This window comes from Plectropomus leopardus, chromosome 8, assembly GCF_026936395.1.
Source record: "Plectropomus leopardus strain MGB_pleo_1.0 chromosome 8, ASM2693639v1, whole genome shotgun sequence".
Taxonomy (NCBI): domain Eukaryota; kingdom Metazoa; phylum Chordata; class Actinopteri; order Perciformes; family Serranidae; genus Plectropomus; species Plectropomus leopardus.
In genome coordinates this window covers 31,525,579-31,547,737 of record NC_142183.1, presented here as the reverse complement: position 1 = coordinate 31,547,737, position 22,159 = coordinate 31,525,579, and the positions used below count along the sequence as shown (strand labels likewise).

Below are 22,159 nucleotides of genomic sequence, written 5' to 3'. Positions count from 1 at the left end.
TAACAACATCAGGTCTTGAACTTTTTCATATTGCACATTTATATTTTATTTAATTTATCACCTGCAATACTTGTTAATTTTTTTTTTAAATTATAAAAAGAATTATATATTGTGTAACTATTACGGCTGAACAATACATTTCATTTTTGTGTTGGTAAAATATGGATAAAAACTGGTGAAGGCGTTTTTTTTTGTTTGTTTTTTTAAAAGAAGAAGGAATCAGCACTCCTATCTTAATACTTTTTGCACATCTCCACCACATTTTATGCTGATAAGTGTTTTCTGCTTCAGTGGACACTGTGCCAATATTATTGCTATTTTAAAATAATTCTATTCATCGATAATTATTCTAGCAAATCTTGTATTTTCAAAGATTTTAGGAAAGAAATCAAAAATGCCACATCCTCTTTTTGTTTGCAATTTATTGCTTATATAAACGCTCTCTAAACAATTTTTGGTAAAAATAAAATCTATCAATAATAATCATAAATAAAATCATCACAATGACTTTTACATGACATTATATTGCACAATTATAAGCCTTTAACGAGAATCACAGAACACAAGTGTTGTTGCTCAGGTTGTGTGTACGAGGAATGTTCGGAGGTCTGTGGGCAATGACACACTGTTTGCCTTCAGAGGGCGACAAAAAAATCTGAACTTGACCTGTCGTTGCTGCATTTAATCGAGGTCTTTAGATTATCAGCTCTAGAAACTGATGGCCAAACAATCAAGTTGTTTACTTTCACATATTGATATTCTTCATTGAAATCTATAGACTCTCACAATTTACACACATTTTTTTTGTTGTGGTACAGATCCGATGTTTCAGTGCAGACGTGGGTCACTTAATGTCAAAAATACAGTTTGTTCTTGTGTGAATGTGGACTTTTAGGTCCAAATGTAATATTTCTTAATTAGAAGGCTGCCTAGACAGGAAGAAGTCAGATTTTCTGCCTGTTCAGACAGAACGGTTTGGATCTGTGCCACAACAAAGTCAAACATCAGCCCCCTTCAGTCTGGTGTCAGCTCAGCTTTTCATCATTTCACAGCAAAGTTCTACAAACAGAGTCAGCGTGTGTCTCGCCGACGCCGATGCTTTCTGTCTGAGGTTGTACCAAAAAGGCCGTCTCCCTGACTAGCTTGGCAGTTTATGATTGGTCTGCTACGGAAAGGCCTAAAAGATCCAAAGACTCTGTGTTGAGTGTGTATGTGTGTGTATGTGTGTGCGTGTGTAGGTTCAGATGTTGTCCACCTCCGTGCTGAGTTCAGGGCACACTTCCTTCAGTAACATTTCCATCAAGACCTAATGGAGACATTAACACAATGTTTTTGCAGCTGTAGCTTCATATGAAATCAAATGAATGAAATCAGATATTATCAGACATTTTTCTTACATAGAGAAGATGTTTGTTGGCACTAGCCTCCTGCAGGGCATTGAAGATCTTGATGATTCCAAAGCGGGCGTTCTGCTGGCCGACCAGATTTGCTAGTGCGTCTGATATAAAACATCATATTGAAACAAAGAAAAAAAGGGTCTAGAGGTGTTCTCATATTTAATGTCTACAAGTCATGTTTCTAATGTGATTTAGTTGCTACCTGGGATGTTGTCAAGTAGTTTCTGCTGAGCCCTTTCCTTCGTTTCACTCCGCTCCGTGTCAGTGCGGACCTTGACGTGTGGTGCCAGCTTCCCGTTGGGCCAGAAGGTGTCCCTGAACACACTGATGTAGCACACCAACATCTGTTCACAGAAGATCCAGTTTACTGTGTCCCGGATCTGTCTGTAATAAAGCACGGAGGATGTTAGCCTCATAGCTGATCTCAGAAAACACTTCAGGTCCCCAGTGAAATGAAAAATGCATTTTCCCAGTTTTAATCCTGTGTCTCTCTGGTACATAATTGTTTCTTTCTTGTAAAATGTTGTGAATTCTTGAGTTATGGCCAAAAACCTGTTTAGTCAGTGCATCGTTAGGCCTAAATTGATGTTATTGCCATATTTGAAAAATTCTCTCAAGGCCTTCATTAGATATCACAACAAATACGAAGTCACCTGTTAACTTTTGCTCAAATATGGTAGCAGAGACACTATGAATTAATGAAACAAAGCAAATTCTTCAAAATATTTTGTGATTAAGCCCTATAGATTGCATTACAATTTATCAAAATTAATAATTTGTTAGCTGTTATTTGGTAAAGCCTGATTTTTTTGAAAATGTGACAGTTAAAATGCTAAGCTGCTAGAACTTACTTGTTAATAGTTCGTCCAAATGTCACCTGGACTAGTGCAATTAGAGTCTTCCTCACCCACTTAAACACTGAGACAGACGGTCGAACAGACAGACAGACAGACAGTGAGAGAAGGAAAGCTGATCAGAAAAATACTCTCAGATGAGTCAGAATTCATTTTTTCATCCCAAAAAGAGAACACCTAAAAAATTGCACCCAAAACAAAGCAACAAAGGTGTAGCCTTTCGGTTTAATATGGAACATTTTCTATGTTCATTATATACAGTAGGCTTCTGTCTCTTTCATGTCAGACTCTATAAGTTGTGTATTGCTATTAAAATAGAAAATACGACAGAGATTTAAAAAGGCAACAGAGTACTACTCACTTCCTCTGAGTTCAAAGATCTCCCCTATGAGCATGAAGCATGGCTCAGCCAAGGCGTCTTTCCTCCCATCTCCCTCATCACCATAGTCTGATAAGTCACTGTCGTCGTCAGCCTCCTCCTGGAGACACCAATCACACGCAAACCAAATGAGGATGCCACACAGCTAGGGCCTAATCAATGAGGATGAGTATGCACAAAAACCATGCGTACGCCCACACAAAAATTGATTTTTGTAACGGAAGAATGTGCAGGGTTAACATGCACACCTCATGCTGATTTCAAACCAGGAATACACACGGATTAAACTGAGCTAGCTGCAGGTGAGATGTTTGTTTATTTCCCTGATTGTGTTATTTTTGCAGGCTACACAGCATTCTCTAAAAAGTTAATCAAAGGAGCATTCATGATGTTTTTTTTAATTATTATCTCTGAGTCATGCATCATTCTTTTTATTAACATATAAGTCATCATCTCCCTGTTGTCACATAATTTGATCCTGAATTGTGACTCACTTTGTGACGTCTGTTTCCACTTGAGCACTGTGATTGAATCATTTATCGTCCCTCTTTTTTATAATAAGGATGATTGAGATTTCACTGCAATGATGGTTTGCAGAGACATGTGATGAATTAGTGGTACAGGCGCTACTAATTGCTACAGCTGTGCGTAGTAACAGCTGCCATATTGGAAAACCTCACTGATGTGACACAGTTGGTGAAATTGCTCTTTCTTTGTCATATTTCTCATTGACAGGCTTAATAAGTGGTGGAGCATAAACAAATATATGCAAACAGATGTTTAAGGGTATTTTATGGCAAACTGTGGGATTGGAAATGAGGCTTCTGCAAGTGCACCCAAGTCAATAGTGATTGAGATTTATAATAGAGAATCAGGCGTACGTGCAGCTTAATAAATCTGAAAAGAATGCATATGCACATCTCTGTCTTTGTGCGCAATTTGAGTAGTGGATATACAGAGTTTTCTGCATCTGGTCTGTGAAGTGTTAAGACTGTCCACATTGTTACTTCACCAATCTTGAATGACTGTTTACCTCAGTATGAGAAAAGAAATCTCCAGGGAGCCTCTCCAGGAAGGAGGCCAGAGAGAAAGATGATTTCTTCTGGATTGACATCACCTTCAAACATTGAACAAAATCATCACTACACAGTATATACTGCATGGAGTCAAATTAATGCTCTCATGGGCCAGAGCTACAGACGTCCTCATCTGGACAAATCTAGTTGTATTTGTCCAAAAGAGGACAAATTAAAGTACTGGTAGAAGCTTGATAAATCATGGACAGGACTGTGCACATATTTCACAACATCCCTTAACTGCTGCTTCACATTCAGTTTTTTTAATCATTCTGTCTACCGGAAGGAAGCCTCATCTAATAAAACTGACCTGAATAAACAAACTATATTGTAGTTGTTCATTGTAATGAATATAAAATGCATGTTTGCATGATATATAATAATAATATATTAGTAGCCCTGACTTATTTGAAACGTAAATATGCAAGGATGCAAATTCGGTTACCTTGAGGTGCTCTGGGGACGGGCTGAGGAACGCATAGAGAGCTTCTGACTGGCACAGTCGCTCATCTGTCAGCAGACGCTACACACACACACACACACACACACACACACACACACACACACACACACACACACACACACAAACTCAAACACAAACACACACACACACACACACACACACACACACACAAACACACACACAAACAAGTTACTGCATACTCTTGTCAAGTTAGCAGTGATATAAGTTATATGTAATATAGCTTTTCAGCGAGAACTGTTTGCATGTTTACCTGGAGAAAGGCATTGAGCTGAGTTTTGCTCTTGTCTAAGAACTTCTGGTCGATGGATTTGAAGGGAAGTTTACTGAGCGACGGTAACTGGAGTTTCTTCAATGATGGAAAACACTGAGGAAGGAAGGAAGTAAGGAAGGAAGAGACTGAAATGTGCTTTTGCAATAATGAAAAAATATGCCAAATTAATGGCAAAAACAAAGTATGTTTTATTGCATTTCCACTTGGTTTCCTTAATTCTAAATAATACAGTATAGCATATCAATACATTTAGATGAGATGCTGACTCCACCACTTAGGCACCTTTCTGTATCACATTGCCATTGTAATTTATCTTATCTAATATATGTTGATAGAGTGAACACAATTTGTTCAGGGGCTGGCTACTAAACTTTGATATTTTTATGGCACAGACCAAATTGCTTTGAGACTATTGGGCATCAAAATAGGCCTTGTTATTCGGTACTAAATTCTGATACCTAATGAGTAAATTTCATCAGCGTCCATGAGCCAGTAATGATGCAGCATGCTTGCACCTAGATCTAATTATACTGCCGACTGGATGTCTAATGTTACACAGTGTAGAGGCATACAAGAAAAACACTAGAGGCAGGGCTCACAGATGTTTATCATTATATCTTCAGAGGCCTGACTACAGTGTGCATCTTGTAGGTGTGTAAAAACAAAAATGTCTAAGAAGAGCTCAAGAGTGTGGTTGCATTTTATCAGGCGTGGTGCAAACATTGTGCATAGCTTTGAAACAGTGAGAAAATGAATTCATAGATGTCTAAGTTTGGTGTTGTGTTACCTCAGTGAGTTTGCGGTGCAACATCTGGAATTCAGTGAGTTTTCTCTGGACGCTCCAGCGACTGTTGGCCGTCTCCTCTCCTTCTACCAGGCTAACACACACACTGTAACAAGCTACTGTCTCACCACCCTCTTCAGTAGCCTGGAATACATACATACATACATACACACACACACACACACACACACACACACACACACACACACACACACACACACACACACACACACACACACACACACAGTTTAACACACAAATGTCTCAATGACTGCATCATTAATATTAGCCTGGAACTAAAATTTTATATATTATATATAATATATATTATAATATATTTCTGTATCTGTAGTTGTTTCGGTGGACTGGAGGCACACTGAGCTTTGCTGTCAGATGCATCTCAGCACACTTTTGTAAATGGTTTCAGTAGCTGCCCCTCAAATAAAGTCTATAAGTGGAAGGGAATGTCATCAGAGCACTCGAGTGCCTTAGCTTCTACACTAGAAATCAGCCAGTTGGTTCCAGGTAGCTTTCATCTTCAGTAGTGGTAAGAGCAGCCAGGTGTTGTTTGTGGTAAAACAACACATTACCTCAGCAGTGGTGATCGTAGCCCTCCAGTGCCCCAGGTTTTCACACCACCAGTCAGTCCTGCTGATATGTTGCTGGAGCTCACCGTGTTCTCTCTCCATGGCTCCGATCTCTTCTTTTAGTTTGCTCACAATCTACAAACACACAAGATAAAGGTTTTAACTAGCATGTAAATCAAAGTTAAATAAAGATGTGACATTGAAATGAATAGCAATGTATTCTATTTATTAGAATTTTGGGAATCGTACTGGATGGGTCTGTGTGTGTGTTTTATCCTGCTGTGAACGTATAGAGTGAATCCAGGGTGTGTTTTGTCACATTTGCTTGTATTTTACCTTTTTGTCTGGTTTGGGTGCATTCTGGATGGAGCCCAGGGCCTGTCGCTTGTACTCCAGTTTGTCGTAGAGTTGTCGGAGTTTAGTAGCGGCATAGCTGGCCTGCTCATTGATTCCTTTAGTACCTTCATCGCCCACCTCCTCTCCTGCGTCTAGACCCTGGCACTGCAAAATAAATTATACATATTTATTAAAATATGCAATAACAGAGGCAATAGACACTTACAAATGATACCTTAAACAGATTTTTGAATACATAGTGTATGTCTGACCCCTTCCTCTTTCTCCTCAGTGCTACACTGTGATTGGCTGTGCTGCTCATCCCGTCTGATCAGCCTGTCGTAGAGATCAGAAACCAAGAAGGAGGGGTAATAACGCTCTCTCATCGTCTCAGCCACCTAAAGGATGTATGAAAGAAGCAGGAATGCTTTATTGTCACCTTCAGACGTAAACATGCCATTGTTTCTTGGGCCTCTTAGGACCTTTAATAAGTAAGGAAGGAAGCATCAGTTACCTGTTCCTGTAGTCGGACAAAGACTTGTGTTCCTCTGTTCCCCACCAGACTCTGCTGGATCTCCTTAAGGAGAAACTTTTCCACTGGAATCTCCCTGCTCTCCACAAAGAATTTTTGGTAGATCTCCCCTACAATCTGGGGCACTTCATTCTGTCACACACATAAATAAACAAATGGGCAGTGAGACCATGCTGAGATTGCAGGCAAATCAGATTTGTTTCTAAGATCAGATCTTCAGCATAGACTGTTCTCACTGTTATATAAAAGTGAAAAGATCGGATTTGTGTGTACAGACATGACCAATCCATCTTCATGGGTTGCTGCAGTAATGACGTAGGTATCAGTACTTACCTAACTATGCTGGTTACGCAGTCTTCCAACAAAGAAGAAGGAAAAACGGTACGAGATTTGTCTTGATAATTTGTCTAGTTCTTGGTAGCAGCATGGACTCTGCTCAGCGCTTCCCTCAGATTTGCTGTCATCATTTTGTGTCACATTGTGGGTGATGCAAAAATACACTTTTAGATCAGATTTGAGCGGCCAGAGCATCCACATTGAAACGCATCTGTAGAAATCCAATTGGAATCACATTCCTTTTGGAATGCAATTTGCAAAAATAGCATTTCATTTCATTTTTTCACTATCTAAACTGAAATCTAAAATCAATCTAAATACAATCTGGATATTCCAAATATGGCTTAAACATATTAGATTCAGACTCCACTGAAAACAGAATTTCAGCTATATAGGGGGAGAAAATGAAGAAGCATACATGATAGTAAACAAAACATTGGCATATATTGGCCCACTTTAGAGCGATGGTACATCGACAGCCATAGAAAATAAATATGCTGTTAGGTTTCATTAAAAAAAATGTTGATTGTGAAGTTCCATGACTTTTCCTGGTTTTCCATGACAATGGGAACCTTGTAAATAATCATTTTTGAATCTACTTCAGATTTGTGAAATGCTCCGTTTTTTGTTTTTTTTTAAAGATTATTTTTTGGGCTTTTATTGTCTTTAATGGACAGGACAGTTTAAGCATGAAAGGGGGAGAGAGAGGGGGCAACATGCAGCAAAGGGTCGAGGCTGGAATCAAACCGGCAGCCGCTGCGGCAAGGATACAACCTCTGTATATGGGGCACCACTCTATCCACTGAGCCACCAGGCGCCCCAATGTTCTGCTTTTTTGGAAATTGTCTGTCATGTTCTGACAACAACCAGCCCAGTGGATCATCGGCTCCCCACTTCCAAACCTGTGTGAAATTTACTCAGGTCGTCTTTACAAACAGGCCTCTCACATCAGGAGGAGAGACTCCTCATATCGTGGACACCGCATGTTTTCCACCCTCCTCTTAGGCAGACTGAATGATATGCACACGGGCTTACAGACCAAAAAACTTTTTTTCTTCCCCAGAGCAGTAGACAGGCTGCAGTAGACAGTAGATATCTATCTATCTATCTATCTATCTATCTATCTATCTATCTATCTAATAATTTTAACCAAATGTAACCGTGTGGTTTGTTGAACTTTCACTCAGGAGCAAAAAAAGCCTTTAAACATGAAAATATAACAATTGTTAATCGTTAAATGTTAGTCGTAATAATTATGGATATTGACTGATATTAAAAATTTAATAACATTTCTGGCTATATCACCCAGCCCTAGCTAAACCCTCTGCAATGTGTGTGTGTGTGTGTGTGTGTGTGTGTGTGTGTGTGTGTGTGTGTGTGCGCGCGCGCGTGCGCGCGTGTGTGTGCGTGCGTGCGCGTGTGTGTGTGTGTGTGTGTGTGTGTGTGTTAGTGCTGGTTACCTTATTGGCAGTTTTAAGTGTTTCCACCAGCTCCCAGAAGCTGATCAGAGCTCTCTTATCAACTCTCTCCATGTAAACTCTGAAATGCTCCCTGTAACCTGGATTACACATGATGTCATCAAACTGGAGAATCTGGATGGAGAGAGAGAGAAATTGACAAAATGTCAGTCTCTTCTAAAAAATTATTATCATTCCATGTCCACCTTACATCAAGCCCTACCTTCTGACTCTGCGGATCATCGCTGTCATCAGCCCCTCCTTCCTCATTGTTCTCATAGTTTGGTCCACCGAGTAGGCGTATCCGTTTCTCACATTGTTTCTTAGCAACAGTCAGCTGATTGATATATCGTTTCATATCTCTGGCCCTCAGCAGGTCTGCCTTCATGGCTGCTGACTCTTTACCTTTTCGGTCTGAGAGAGAGTGACAGCAGAAGAAAGGTGTGAGCCAGTGTGAGCCAGCTGTAGTCACACAATAATACACAATAGTACAACTACCTAGCAGGAAGACACTGAACCATCAAGTAAAGTTGCTAAACTTTGCTAACTGTGTGGAAAAAACAGGTACTTTCAGGCAATCGTGGGTTATGAAAGCAATGTTCCACACTACACTGATTTTCATATGTGTGAACATACTTATGCTCATGGGTGCATTTACTGGATACTGCACAATGATTCCTAAACTAACTTACATCATCATCTTAATCATTAGCATATGGCAAGAGTTTTATGGACAAATATAATCATATTTATTGTAACTAGTGTAAGTTAGTATAATTAGAAGTCCATCTACCATTTAGCCACACCAAAACATAAAGGAAGGACATATAACTGAATAAAATAACTAAAAAATATGTATTTTCAAGAAAATAATGCAAATCCAAACGAGTAGACCGAAAAGTAATACTATAATTAAAAAACACGACTTGTGAAGGAAAAAAAAATGTGACCAAGAGTGCACTCATGGATTTAATTATCACGGCTCTGTAAATATTTATATGGAGAGCAAGGGCTCTTGGCAAGGCAGCGGCCTTTCACTCTCAGGTCTTTGTTTGTCTGTAGCCACGCTGCAGATATAAATGGTGCCAAAGGAGAAATCCTAATGACTTTAATGATCCATCGACCAGCAGGTTGAAATTTAAGTGAGGTGACATTCATCTCGTCGACTGGATGAGCCCCCTAGGATTTTTCTAAATCCAAAAACTAGAGTTCTAAAACTCAAATTTGTAATGTCAACAAGTATTAAGCCTAGATCTGCTCCATAGACAGTACATTGTGAAACATGTTGTACTAGATGACACTGAGGGGAATGTTCTAAGTATATGAACACGTTCTGTTTCAGAACGGAGAACACTGCAATAGAATAACGCTCATTTGGGTATAAAAAAGAAACAAACATTCTGTGGGTCCACAAAATCAGGCTCTCATTTTTTGTCTATGGAGCAGCTCAGACTCCATACCCTATGACAATACAAGTTTGAGACTTCTCTGTTTTCTGGCTCTCCTAGACCATGGAGATACCATATTGGATTTCTTTATTTAGGTGGTGTTCCTCTTAAACTCTCAGTTTCTGTTACCATTCATTTAGTTATCAGTCTTAAACTCACATTGACATGAGGATGAACTCAGTGCCTTTGGGCCATTTTGCTAGTAACTGACAATAGCTCAAAGGTCACGTCAGACCTGATCGCCCAGCTCTCTACAAGGGACTGCCACAGTCAATGCAGTGACACAAAAAAGGAAGAATTGGACAACTGTTGGACAACTAGTCACTATAATGAATGCTTCCCTACATGATGTATTAACGGCACATTAGCTAGCTGTTCAGCTGCGGTGAATTTTAACTGGTTTTAGCCTTTCTGTCATATGGTGAATTGCAGTGTTTTTGTACCTTTCTGCTTCTTGAGTTGAGGGAGGCTGCTGATGGTGGTGGCATGAATAATCTCTACCACTATCTGATACCTGCAAAAAGAAACAGAAGTGTAAAATTTCAATCAGATGCTGGAGTCAATCAATCAAATCAAAATGGACTCTCTTTACATAAATAAACTGAATATTAATTAAGTAATCAAGATATAAATACATAATTATGTGATAACATAGTGAAAAAAATGTGTAGATTAAAAAATGTATCATATATAGTACAAAATGCAAACATTGAGGTAACTGAGTCTATGTTGGGAATCAGTATTGAGCCATTATTCCTCAAACTAACAGGACACTATGGCAGTATCATGTCCAGGCTGCATTTAGATCTAGTATACAGCCACAGAGACAGTGTCTGTTCCCATAGTAACCCCACAGCAGTAAATAGACTGTGTGTGGTTAACTGTCTGGTTAACATGTTTGTGTGTATTTGTGTATATGTACAGTGTGGTTCTTTAAAAAAAATCTATTCAAAAATATGACAGTCTCGGTTTTATATGGCAGTGCAGGTGTGTGTGTGTGTGTGTGTGTGTGTGTGTGTGTGTGTGTGTGTGTGTGCCTTTGGTGTCTTGCCTGAGTTGTTTGAGGAAATTGACATCAGTAGACGTTGATATCAGTTTGATGAAGTCTTCATAGGAGGCAGCGTAGGTGTAGGCTTTTTTCTGCTGCTCGGCCTGCTGCTCCCTCTGCTCCAGCTGAGACAACAGCATCCTGTTTATAGAGTCTGGATCGCTGAGCACTTCTACCAAAGGCTTCAACACTGGAGCACAAAGACACATAACAACACACACACACACACACACACACGAAAAGATACAAAAACTATATATAAATAAACACATTGACTGAATGTTATAAATTGAGTCTGATTCTTCTAAGAAATGCTGTAAAGTTACAAAGTAAATGAATATATACATTGAAGTCTTCTAGAGCCAAAATACTCACTAACATCAGATGTATGTTGCTTTGTACAAACAGATACGAGCATTCACTCTGCCCTTGTAGCCAAACCACCATCTTTAAAGCTAGACTGGATAATTACAACACAGTGAAATGGATCTGCCACTGAACTGAAATGAACCCACCTCTGCAGTCCCCCGGGACTACAAACACTCGCCTCACAGCTCTTTTCAATCGTTGCTCAGTTTTCCTCTTTAATGCCTACATATTTTACCTGGCAGTCATCTAGAATTCATAAGGAAGTTACATACGTACATAGCTCTCCTTTAATGCAACATCGGTAACAGCTCGTGTTTCACTTGTGTGATATGACCCAAGGCATCTTTTTTACCTTCTGACATTGAATATGATGAGGTAATTGTACATGTAATTCATTAATTCAAAATAGATATACCAACATGCTGTTTTATGCCTTTTCGCACCAGTCAAGTTGCACTTACACTTTACGTCCATGTTTGTGAAAATATGGATGCTTCACACATCTTCAACCTGGCAGCACAGACGATCTATATGATTAGCACAGTTTCAAGGTGGGCACCCAAGATTCTTGAGTTATGGCAAAAAAAATGTTTTATGAGTTCATTGTGATCCTGACCTTTGACTTTTGATCACTAATCAGATCATTCTTGAGTCCAAGTGGAGGTTTGCGCAAAATTCGAGGAAACTCCCTCAAGGCCATCTTTAGATATTCTATTCACAAAAATGTGACAAATGCAAGGTCACAGTGACCTTGACCTTTGAACACAAAATTCTAATCAGCTCATTGTTGAGACCAAGCGAATGTTTGTGTCAAATTTGAGGAAATGACCGCAAGGTGTTCTTGAGATATTGCTTTCATAAGAATGAGATGAGTGAAAGGTCACTGTGACCTTGACCTTTGACCACCAAAGTCTATTCAGTTCATCTGTGCCAAATTTTTTTGTCAAATTTTGTGCCAAAAAATGAGACTAACAAGGTCACAGTGACATTTGACAACTAAAAGCTAACCATTTTATTCTCGAGTCCAAATGACCGCTTGTGCCAAATTTGAAAAATAGTCCCTCAAGGTGCACCTGAGATATTGCGTTCACATGAATGTGCCAGATGGGCAGGCAGACGGACAACCAGAAAACATAATGCCTCCAGCTTCGGCTATCACCAGTGCAGAGGCATAAAAAATTGGTTTAGACTTAATTCAATTAACATAAGGCAAAGCAAGACTCTGCATTTGTTGCTACTAGTTCTTTGATGTTATTTTGGGGTGTCTGGGCTTTTAGAGTTTGTCTTTACCAGCTGACCCAAAAAAAAAAGGTTCAGTATTGTGATAGTACAATACTTGCAAGCGCACACACACACACACACACACACACACACACACACACACACACACACACACACACACACACACACACACACACACACACACACACACACACACACAGTACCTTTAGTAGTGATGACTTCTGTGAGGCAGCATCGTAGTGTATGTGACTTGGCATCCTTTTGTGGCAGCAGACATAGCAGCAATATTCTGGCTACACAGCGAAGGAATGCCAGCTCAGAGTCCGGACTGACCAAACAGGGATGGAGAGGAAACGGCCGAGCACACTCCTCTGGTCTGGATACACACATGAGAGAGACGCAGATTAAGACTGAGATCTAAACAGAAAGAGACACAGTGTTACTCCAGCACAGCTAGACATCAGATGATGTTAGAAAAGATCAGACTTCACCGACATAGCTTACACTGCCATTGTTTTTCATAGTTCAGCTGTGTCGTATCTCACTGACTTTGCTTCTAAAACCCAACTGAACAAGATGCACTGCTGCTACATTGTTCCTAAACTACTGAAGTTGAGGGAGGCCAGACATCTCTGTAGTGTGATCAAATCAAAAGTCTCGCCTGACTTGCGGGGATAATGAAACCAGATGGTGTGTGAATCATCACTCTGTCTCTAAGTGTACCTGGCAGATGCTGCATGGAGAAGAAGGAAGTGAATGTGCGAGGATTTTAATGTTGTTTACGCGGTACTGAACTGCCATAATTTCACCCCATCTGTGTACATAACATGATGGTGCTGCTGGGTATGAACACTGGGAAAGAAAATCTTTCCAGTAACAAATCAAATCTGACATATTTTCTGTTCAAACAACAGTTAGTCTGAACACCATGTGATGGAAGCTGAACACAGAAGTGAGGAATGCTTTATATCACTGGCTTTGATAAAAGATAAACACCTTGGGAAAGTCATGCATTAACAAATGTTACTTTTTAGGGGTCCCCAGATTATTGGCCTGGCAGATTTCTGGGGCCGATATTTGGCATTTTGCCAATTACCTTTATCAGCGATTTATTTTAATGATCGCTAATAAAATTAATTAATTAAAAAGTGCAAGGAAAGCATCAGCAAGGGAGGAACTATTGGAAAACATCAGGAAGCTATTTTTATTGATTCGTTTTTTTATTTAAATTTTCACTTGACTATATAAAAAGTTGCTGGGAATGATGTTGAACTTATCAGTTTTCCAAATTCCAAATACTGACAGAAAGACATTCATTTTGCAAATGCATACCGGTTCCAAATATTGTTTAACAGTCTCACTGACTACTAGTAATCGGTATCGGCCCTAAAAAACACAATATCTGTTGACCCCTATAACTTATACTATTTACAGTCGTGTGTGTGTGTGTGTGTGTGTGTGTGTGTGTGTGTGTGTGTGTGTGTGTGTGTGTGTGTACCTTGCAGATGCAGCCTTGAGGTCAGTGAAGTGTGTGTGTAGGATTCGGATGCTGTCGTAACACACCACATTGACAAGGTCGATTTCAGCTAGCCTGGATCTCAATTGCCCAATCATCTGCCACCAGTCCTCCGACAGCATGGAGTACAACTGGCCCTCATCACGACTCAAAGGGATGTACCAGGACAGGATGTAGTCTCTGTAGGCATAGTCAAACACTGGGAAAAGACACAGATGGAGAGAATCGGAACAAGATTTTTGCCAGAAGTTAAAAACTAAAGAGACACTTTAGTGACACTTTATTTTTTCTTTGCAAAAAATCAAGAAATTTTGTTCACAAAGTGTTGCTGCCAGCCTTCTGTTGGTGAGTTACTGCTGAGATATCACGCTTTCTCAACAAGAAGACTTGACCTGGCTCTGTTTTCATTGTGAAAGCTCTAGTCAGCCACAACCCCAGAACTACCAACTGTGTGCCCTGCACTAAGTTTCATTTCCCCTAAAACCCCGGTGAACACTGGTGCAGCATTTTAAAGGTGGAGGAAGTATCATCCATGCATCTGTTTTCTATATGCACTTAACCTATGCATGGTCACAAGGGTAGCACACATGCTTGAACAAGGCAGTCTATCACAAGGCTGACACATGGTCCCTCTAGGATTTCACATGCTTTTTGGGGAATTGTTACAGCCTAAAATGCCCGATTTCAGAGTACTTTTTCTCAAAAAACTGCAATGCATGTTGAGATGTTTTAAGGCATTTTTTTGCAATGACTCTGCAGAAGCAAGTGAAAACTGCAAAAAAAAAAAGTTTTTGTATAACTCATTAAACATTGAGGCAACTTGTTCTAGTGGGAATAAAACCACACTGTTACAACTTTGCAATTCATGCTACCACAAAGCATGCATATTTAATCTATCTAACCTTGCTTCTTTTAGCATGCACAATAAATACAACCTCTGTCATAGTGATTTGTGTTGTCTGTTGTTGACATGTTTCAGCCATTCAAAGAGTGTGTTTTAGGGTAGAAAAGTGTTTGTCAATCATTACTGGCTTTCCACCACAATGTTGCACATGCTGCAAAACAACTCATCTTCCTGAGATGTTTTTATCTTCACAACCAAAAGTAGGACAGTGAGTTTGGTGACGTTATGTGGGGGACAGCTATGATTGGAGAAACTTACACAAGAATCTATAATGTGAAAAGTTGCAGGCAATTCGTAAAAACATCAGGGTCGCAGAGAATTAATGGGAAATGGTCGAATTTGCAAGAATCGCTGGGATCGAGACATTGCACATTGGACATCTTGTAGGGGCCGATAAAGACAATCGGACAGAAACTCAGACAGACAACCTCTCGTTTTCATATACAAATAATGTAACTACAGAAAATGTGAAGTCACCAATTCAACTAACCTGAATGGTGATGTAGTAACCAGAGCACCTGCAGAAAACCCATAAAAATACATGCATAAAAGCCAAAGCTGGATGATGGATTCAGATTAAGACCCTCTTGCTCTGATGCAATCCACAGCAACTAGATGTTATTTATTAACCATATCTTACTGACAGAGGCTTTAACATATATACTGTACAAGAAGCAAAGTCTGCAAAAAGAGATTGCAGCCAGACCATCAGAAGCAGCTCTTAAAGTATTCTTAACAGTCTATGCATTGAAGAAGAAACTCAACAGTGAAATTTCAATTAACATTACTACTTTAATGACTGCATACTGATGTCACTAATTCAGGTTTGCTTTGAAGGAAAGAATGTGCAACTTATTAGTGTCATAACTTAAGTAATAATCTGTGAAAGATGTCAATTAGCAACCGTATGCACTTCACAGGATCTGAACATCTTCAAAAGGAGAACTGAAGAGCACACATGGTGGATGTGGTAGCACACGTGACTCTCGCGTTAACATTGTAACTATGCAGTATTTCACCAATATTATGGAGCAGACATAGCTATTTTTCTCATAGAACATGTAGAAAACTGTCAGCATTCACTGTTATACTGGTGCCTATTTTGCATTTACCATACAAAAGGGTTCTGCACATTTTCCATTTGTTTGCATAAATTTGTCACTCCACCCATAGCCCAACAACATTCAGCCAGGTTAGGTGAACTGGTGACTCTATTGTCTGTAGGTGAGAATGCATTTATCTGTCTGTATGAGTTAGTCTTGCGATAGGCTGGTGTTAAGCCTCCACTCACTGACGTTTACAAAAAATATGGTGATTGGATGGATGGAGAGACTAATGCTTTGATAGAAGCTAAAGTGCAATTTTTTACAGTAGATCATTTTAATTAAATATTCCTTCCAAATTAGATAAATATCAAGTACTATTTTCTTTCACTTTGGAAACCAATTCTAAAATATATTAGCTTGGAAGTCACTCTTAAAGCCAAAAAACACAAAAAATAACACTGACATGTCACCTGGTAAGCTAATGCCCTAAACTTAAGTACTTGATTTAACTCTCAGATGTGTGCACAAACATAAAACTGATTCAGACACACTGCTTATCAAAATAACTGGCACAACAGTTCTTTGACTGTGAACCTTATAATGTCATCATAAACTTGTACCACTCAACGCCCAAAACCTTTTCAAACACACATGGGAGCATATGCAAATACACACCCTCTGTGTAAATCCTGGAGCCATCTGTTACTTGGCAGCCAGACACACTGTGCCCCAGCTCGTCTGTGTGTGTGTGTGTGTGTGTGTGTGTGTGTGTGTGTGTGTGTGTGTGTGTGTGCGCGTGTGTGTGCACGTGTGTGTGTGTGCGTTTGAACGGGACGTGATGACCAACACGCTGCACTGTTGTAATCCACTATGAGTGGGAGGGATCTGGACATGGTGACTGACAAAAAGTAAGCAGTTTTCTCAAAAACAGAAGTAGCAAGTGAACATTTCATGAAGAGTCTACTAATGAGAAATATCAGCCAAGACGCTCATTGAAATGGAGACTGATTTTTGAGGGATGTATAAATTAAATTTTTCATTCCTTTGAAGGGATAGTTCAGATTTTTTAAAGTGGGGTTTTATCGGGTACTTATTCATAGACAATATATTTCAATCAGTAGATGTCAGCCAGCATGCCCCCATTTTGCAGAAGCAGGCTGGAGTCTGACATGGAAGCTATGTAATCTATTGCTGTTGAGGGGTCAGCAACAAAATGTATTTTAGCCATCTAAAAAATTTCAAATATTTTCACTGCTTTAACTTCATGTCAGACAATGGTTTCCAACTTAATAATAAAGCTGTTATATTGCTCTTTTCAAGGCCAGACTCCATTGGGAATAACAGTGATTTAACATCAGAGAACACAAGAGCTGCTGGTCTACCGCTGCCTCGATCAGTTAGTTTGTGGGTATTTTGGTGTGACTTTGCCATCTAAAAGGGTTAATTCGGATTCACCAAAGGTACACCATCACACAAAGGTAAAGGTAAGGTAAAACAGTACACTGCTTAGCGTTGGTGTTTAACTCCAGCCTGCTTCTCCAAACTGCAGGCATGCAAGCAGACATCACTGTAGGCAATACACTGACTAAGTACCTCTTACAAACCCCACTACAAAAAAATCAAAGTATCCCTTTAAGAGCCTGGTTTAACAGAAATCAATGATGTGGACATTAGAACAGTGAGGTGTTTTCATGTTTTTTGTTGTCTTATTTGTTTTCATTATTTTTGCTTAGGTCTTTGTGCATCATAAAAGCTGTCTTTCTTTGTCTCTGTTGTGCAGATTATGGTCATGTCTGTATAAGTTTCACTGCTTTTATTGTTGAAAGTATTTTCAACGCTTTCATGTGCCTTTATCTATTGCCTGCTTGGGGACTAGAGGTGAAAAATGGCCATGTTTTCAGAAATGTTATTAGTATGCACTGTCCATGCCAAATTAAGAAAGAGAGAAAGAAGAAAGAAAGAGCCTTTGGACACCTACTTGTCATCTTTTTGCATCAACACTGTCAAAGTACTATTGCATAACTAGCTCACACATTTGTTAACTAGATTTATTGAGGGGTTGTTAGCAAAAAGTTGTTGTTTTTTTTACATAAAATGAAATAAGCATAAATATTTTCACAGTTTTAATATTATATGACAACTATATAAGAGCATTGCTGAAAGCAACTCCATGCTGCTGCAGCATATTAGACAGCACAGGACACTAAAAATAGCTTGCAATATCATGATCTTGTTTTAAGGCAAAATTCAATGAGGGGGATTTTAAGGGCATTAAATAATTTATATATTTTATATTTTCAGACACTATATCAAAAGATGATCCATTACCTTCCTTTAGAGCTTTGTCCACATTGTGTGACACCACCACCCTCCTGCTCAGGCTTGACTCCTGAACTGGCACCAAAAAGCGGGCCTACAAAAAACAACATCAGATCACATCTCTCACTTCACATCATAGATGAGGACGACAGCTCAAAATCAGGAAATATTGGGCAACAAAAACAGGAAGGGAAGGAAGAGAACATTAAGTGCTGTGCGTCAAATCAGCCTAAAATTCCAACAAACAGGGCAGCCCAAATTTGTCAAAGCTCATACAATATGTCCACCAGACAAATGCTTGTGACAATACTCCTCCGCTGTCAACATCAATAAGTCATCATTGCACAGCTGCAAACAAACACAGCTGAAAGGCAGCCAGCCGTAGGGTTGTGGCTGCCTAATAGGCAAGGACACAATCATTTTCCTTGGAGAATATATCACCCTACATCCGTGTGTGTATATTTTTGTGCGTTTAAGAGTGTCTAAATCCAGCAGCATGAGACTCCAACTCATCTATTATAGAACAACACAGTGAGGATCTGGGTAGGGGGGCAGGGAGAGAAGATGAGAGAGGGAAGAAAGATGGGGAGGGAGGGAGGGAGGTATGAAGCAGTTGAGAGGGATACAAAAATTAAAACATAAAAATCAGATGTGCCTGTTCAATATGTTTACACTTGTTCAAGTCTGTTGAGTAAAGGTTAAACAGGTGCCCTCAGATAACAGTAGAATTCGGCCGTTTTCTATCAATGGATTCTAGCAGTTAGTTATAACTCAAAGTGTAATGCTAATGCAATAGAGATAGTAGAGAGAGTAATGGAGAGAATTACCAGAGGCATCATGATAGGATCATATCACAATACTTAAGTCACGATACAATATCATTGCAATTTGAAATGCTCTGGAAAATGGTAAGTATTGCAATAACATATATTGCAATATACTGTAATTTTTGTCTTTTTAAAACTGCATACTACGTCAAACTTTGTACACTTTATTAACATCTGTTTTACGGATGCACAATATTGGATTTCTTGCCGATATCCGATATGCCGATATAAAGGCAACCCATGTGGCAGATATCGATAACAGTTTTATCCCCACCTCATTTTAGTGATCATCAAGCCTCTCCTGTAGAGGAGAGGAATTAACATCATAATCATATATCATATATCATATCATGATGGCCAACCAGCAGATGGAAACATGAAATGCAATGCTTTGTGTATGTGCAATGCTTTTTGTATGTAATGTTCATTCATTCTGCAAAATATGCAAAAGTATTTCAACTTAGGGTTGATATTTTGTACCTGTACACTTTGTCAATAAAAAGAAATATATATTGGCTTGTAATATCAGCAGAAATCAGCACATTGGCCGATTGTGATATGTCATTTTAAAGCCAATATCTATCGATTTTTTTAACCCATCTTTGGTAGAGTGTGTGCAATGCTAGTAATGTACTATTTATCAATGAATTGAAACTAGTATCTTACCATGAGCTTGTTGAAGAACCCCAGCCGCACAGCTGACTGCCTCCTGTGTCTGTCAAAGCAGCTGACTTTGACAGGACTTTTCCTGACTAGCAGAACAAAACTCCCAGCCAGGAAACACAGCAGGGCGAAGGACACATAGATGAACAACTTCAAGAAGAAAGAGGTGAGAGTCAGGCCTCCCCAGGCCAGCTGAAACACTACTGCTGCCACCACGCCCAGGCAGAAAGCCGGGACGAACCGGAAAGAGGAGCCGAGAGAAGAGGTGGAGGTGGCAGACATGGGCCCCTCTTCTCCTCCGGTGCTGCTACTCCCTCCAGGCAGTGGTGTAGTGGTAGTTGAGGGGGTGGGCATACTGCGACCCCACCATCCATATATGTGTCACTACTAGTTAGGCTGAAAAGTTTCTCCGCTGGTCCACACGCCGAGTCGGTATACTGTGCACACTCGTGTATACCCTCGACTACAACACGGTCTCCAAGACGAGGCATCCCCGCTCTGACATCTCCTCACAGACCCACGCCGCTATGTTTTCCACGCTTCTAGCATCGGCCCGCCCGGCTGCTACAGACACGGAGCCCCGTCGGCTTAGTCATTCACAGCACTATGCTCCAGGCAGCGGCACAGGGCACCAGACGCGTCTTGTAGTCGGCGACAGGAGCTGCCAGTTGCCCGAAGAGCAGACAGAGAGACTCGGGGTGATGGGATAGATGTAGTAACATCCACCGTCACCTTGGAGACAAATAGGTGGAAGGGTAGCTTAGTGACTGCTGCTAATCAACTGAGCTAGCAGGAAGATCGACTTGAAAGCCAATATAAGTTACCGCTGCCTGCTTTAAAGCAAAAGAGACATGAAATACAAGTGAGAGCAAGCAAACAACCTCGAACTGCTGTCTGGTTTAACTGCGAAACCAACTGTCACACCGACAGCTAGCTAACTAGCTAGCTTGCTAAATAACCAATTCAACATCAGCTAATGTTAGCCTACTTACCTATCGGTTAAAAAAAGGTGTGCGACGACAACACTACTTTCTCGCTCTCCTCTCTGTAAAACAATGTATCAGAATCTATGCTATGGCGTTTGAAAAATGTTAAAAACGGAACGACAAGATGTATCAAGTCCAAAAATGCTCAACAGTTAAAAACAACTGTTATTTTCCTCGAGCTCCAGCTGACTGACAATCTCTCTGAACGTTGAAGGGGTGTCAGCCAATCAGCGCGTGTGTTAACCACAGACGGTGCGCCTGTTTTAGGACTCATGACAGCCCAAGTAGGCGGGAGGTGTTGTTTCAATGTTACTGTGGAGGCGCGGGGGAAAATACTCATCGACGGGGCTGCTATGGATTATAATCAAGCGTACAACTGTACTGTTGTTTTTTCTTTGATAATAGTAAATTGGCTTAGATAAATGGCTGTTCGACATTATAAAAACATCTGTTTTACGTTTTGTGTTAGAAAGCATAGACTGTACAGAAGACATTATGTACAGTCTATGGTGGAAAGGCATCATAAAGTCTGAATACAAGGTAACGTTTTTATGATAAGGACCACTTATATTTTAGCCATATTCAATTCATATTCAACTCATACATATATATTACTCTGAATATCTTCTGAATATTATTTATCCCTCCCCTTTTCTCTGTTTTGTTAATAAATAGCTAAAATGGAGGGGAAAAAATGAATCCTTTATGTCATATAACAATATTAGAGGCTCGGTATTCATAAATTAGTTCTGAATAAAAGCTCAACTTGATCTCCCAGAGATTAAGAGAGTCATTTTTTCGATTTAAAATCAGATTAAAGAAAAGGCAGCAAATCAGTTTTCATGAGCGGAGAAAACAATTAGACTTTAATGTTAATTCTGGAAGACTGAAATGTATTTATTTTTCCTTATCCACAATAAGTGGGAGATAATAAAGGGGCAAACCACCTAAGTTAAGAATCCTGATGTGTTATTTCCATTTGTGAACATAAGCTACTCTCTCAAAGCCATAAACCAGAGAAGTGAGTCTCAAACTTGTAATGTCATAGGATGTAAAGTCTTGAGTGGCTCCGTTTACAATGAATGGGAGTCTGATTTTGTGAACGCACATAATGTTTCTTTTCCTTTTTTAGACCCAAATGACCCTGAGTGTACTTTGGTGGACTAGGTGTCATCTAGAGCATCTTTTGCAATTCATTATCTATGGAGCAGCGCCAGACTTTCTAACCTGTGACAGTTCAATTGCTCTCTAGTTCTTCAGTTTAGGAGAAAATTGTTCATGTTTATTAATTTTTTTTA

The 22,159-nt window shown here is 39.7% G+C and overlaps 1 protein-coding gene across 2 annotated transcripts; it reads right to left on the bottom strand.

Annotated features, from left to right (window-relative positions):
• Positions 1 to 404: 404 nt before the first annotated feature.
• Positions 405 to 21,070, bottom strand: snx25 (sorting nexin 25). Of its 2 annotated transcripts, XM_042493091.2 has the most exons (22): positions 20,868 to 21,070; positions 19,879 to 20,607; positions 18,395 to 18,479; positions 14,099 to 14,315; positions 12,804 to 12,976; positions 10,993 to 11,179; positions 10,385 to 10,455; positions 8,717 to 8,907; positions 8,497 to 8,628; positions 6,683 to 6,832; positions 6,441 to 6,566; positions 6,169 to 6,333; positions 5,836 to 5,967; positions 5,249 to 5,389; positions 4,441 to 4,554; positions 4,152 to 4,229; positions 3,664 to 3,747; positions 2,613 to 2,730; positions 2,249 to 2,315; positions 1,600 to 1,781; positions 1,398 to 1,498; positions 405 to 1,306 (listed from the first exon to the last, which is right to left on the bottom strand). In XM_042493091.2, exons 2-22 carry the CDS (start codon positions 20,227 to 20,229, stop codon positions 1,241 to 1,243), a joined length of 2,931 nt encoding a protein of 976 aa, XP_042349025.1. In that variant the 5' UTR covers positions 20,230 to 20,607; positions 20,868 to 21,070; the 3' UTR covers positions 405 to 1,240. The 2 variants fall into 2 exon arrangements, with proteins under 2 accessions (XP_042349025.1, XP_042349024.1); XM_042493090.2 differs by lacking the exon at positions 20,868 to 21,070 and having other exon boundaries at positions 19,879 to 20,626.
• Between the last annotated feature and the right edge of the window lie 1,089 nt (positions 21,071 to 22,159).

Bases quoted from the DNA above. Each gene is read 5' to 3' on its own strand.
- snx25 (XM_042493091.2), bottom strand. From the start codon at position 20,229: ATGCCCACCCCCTCAACTACCACTACACCACTGCCTGGAGGGAGTAGC. The intron at 12,977-14,098 runs GTACACACACAC...GTGTGTATCCAG, and splicing joins CTCAAGGCTGCATCTGCAAG to ACCAGAGGAGTGTGCTCGGC. The intron at 2,316-2,612 runs GTGAGTAGTACT...CGTCTGTCTCAG, and splicing joins GATCTTTGAACTCAGAGGAA to TGTTTAAGTGGGTGAGGAAG.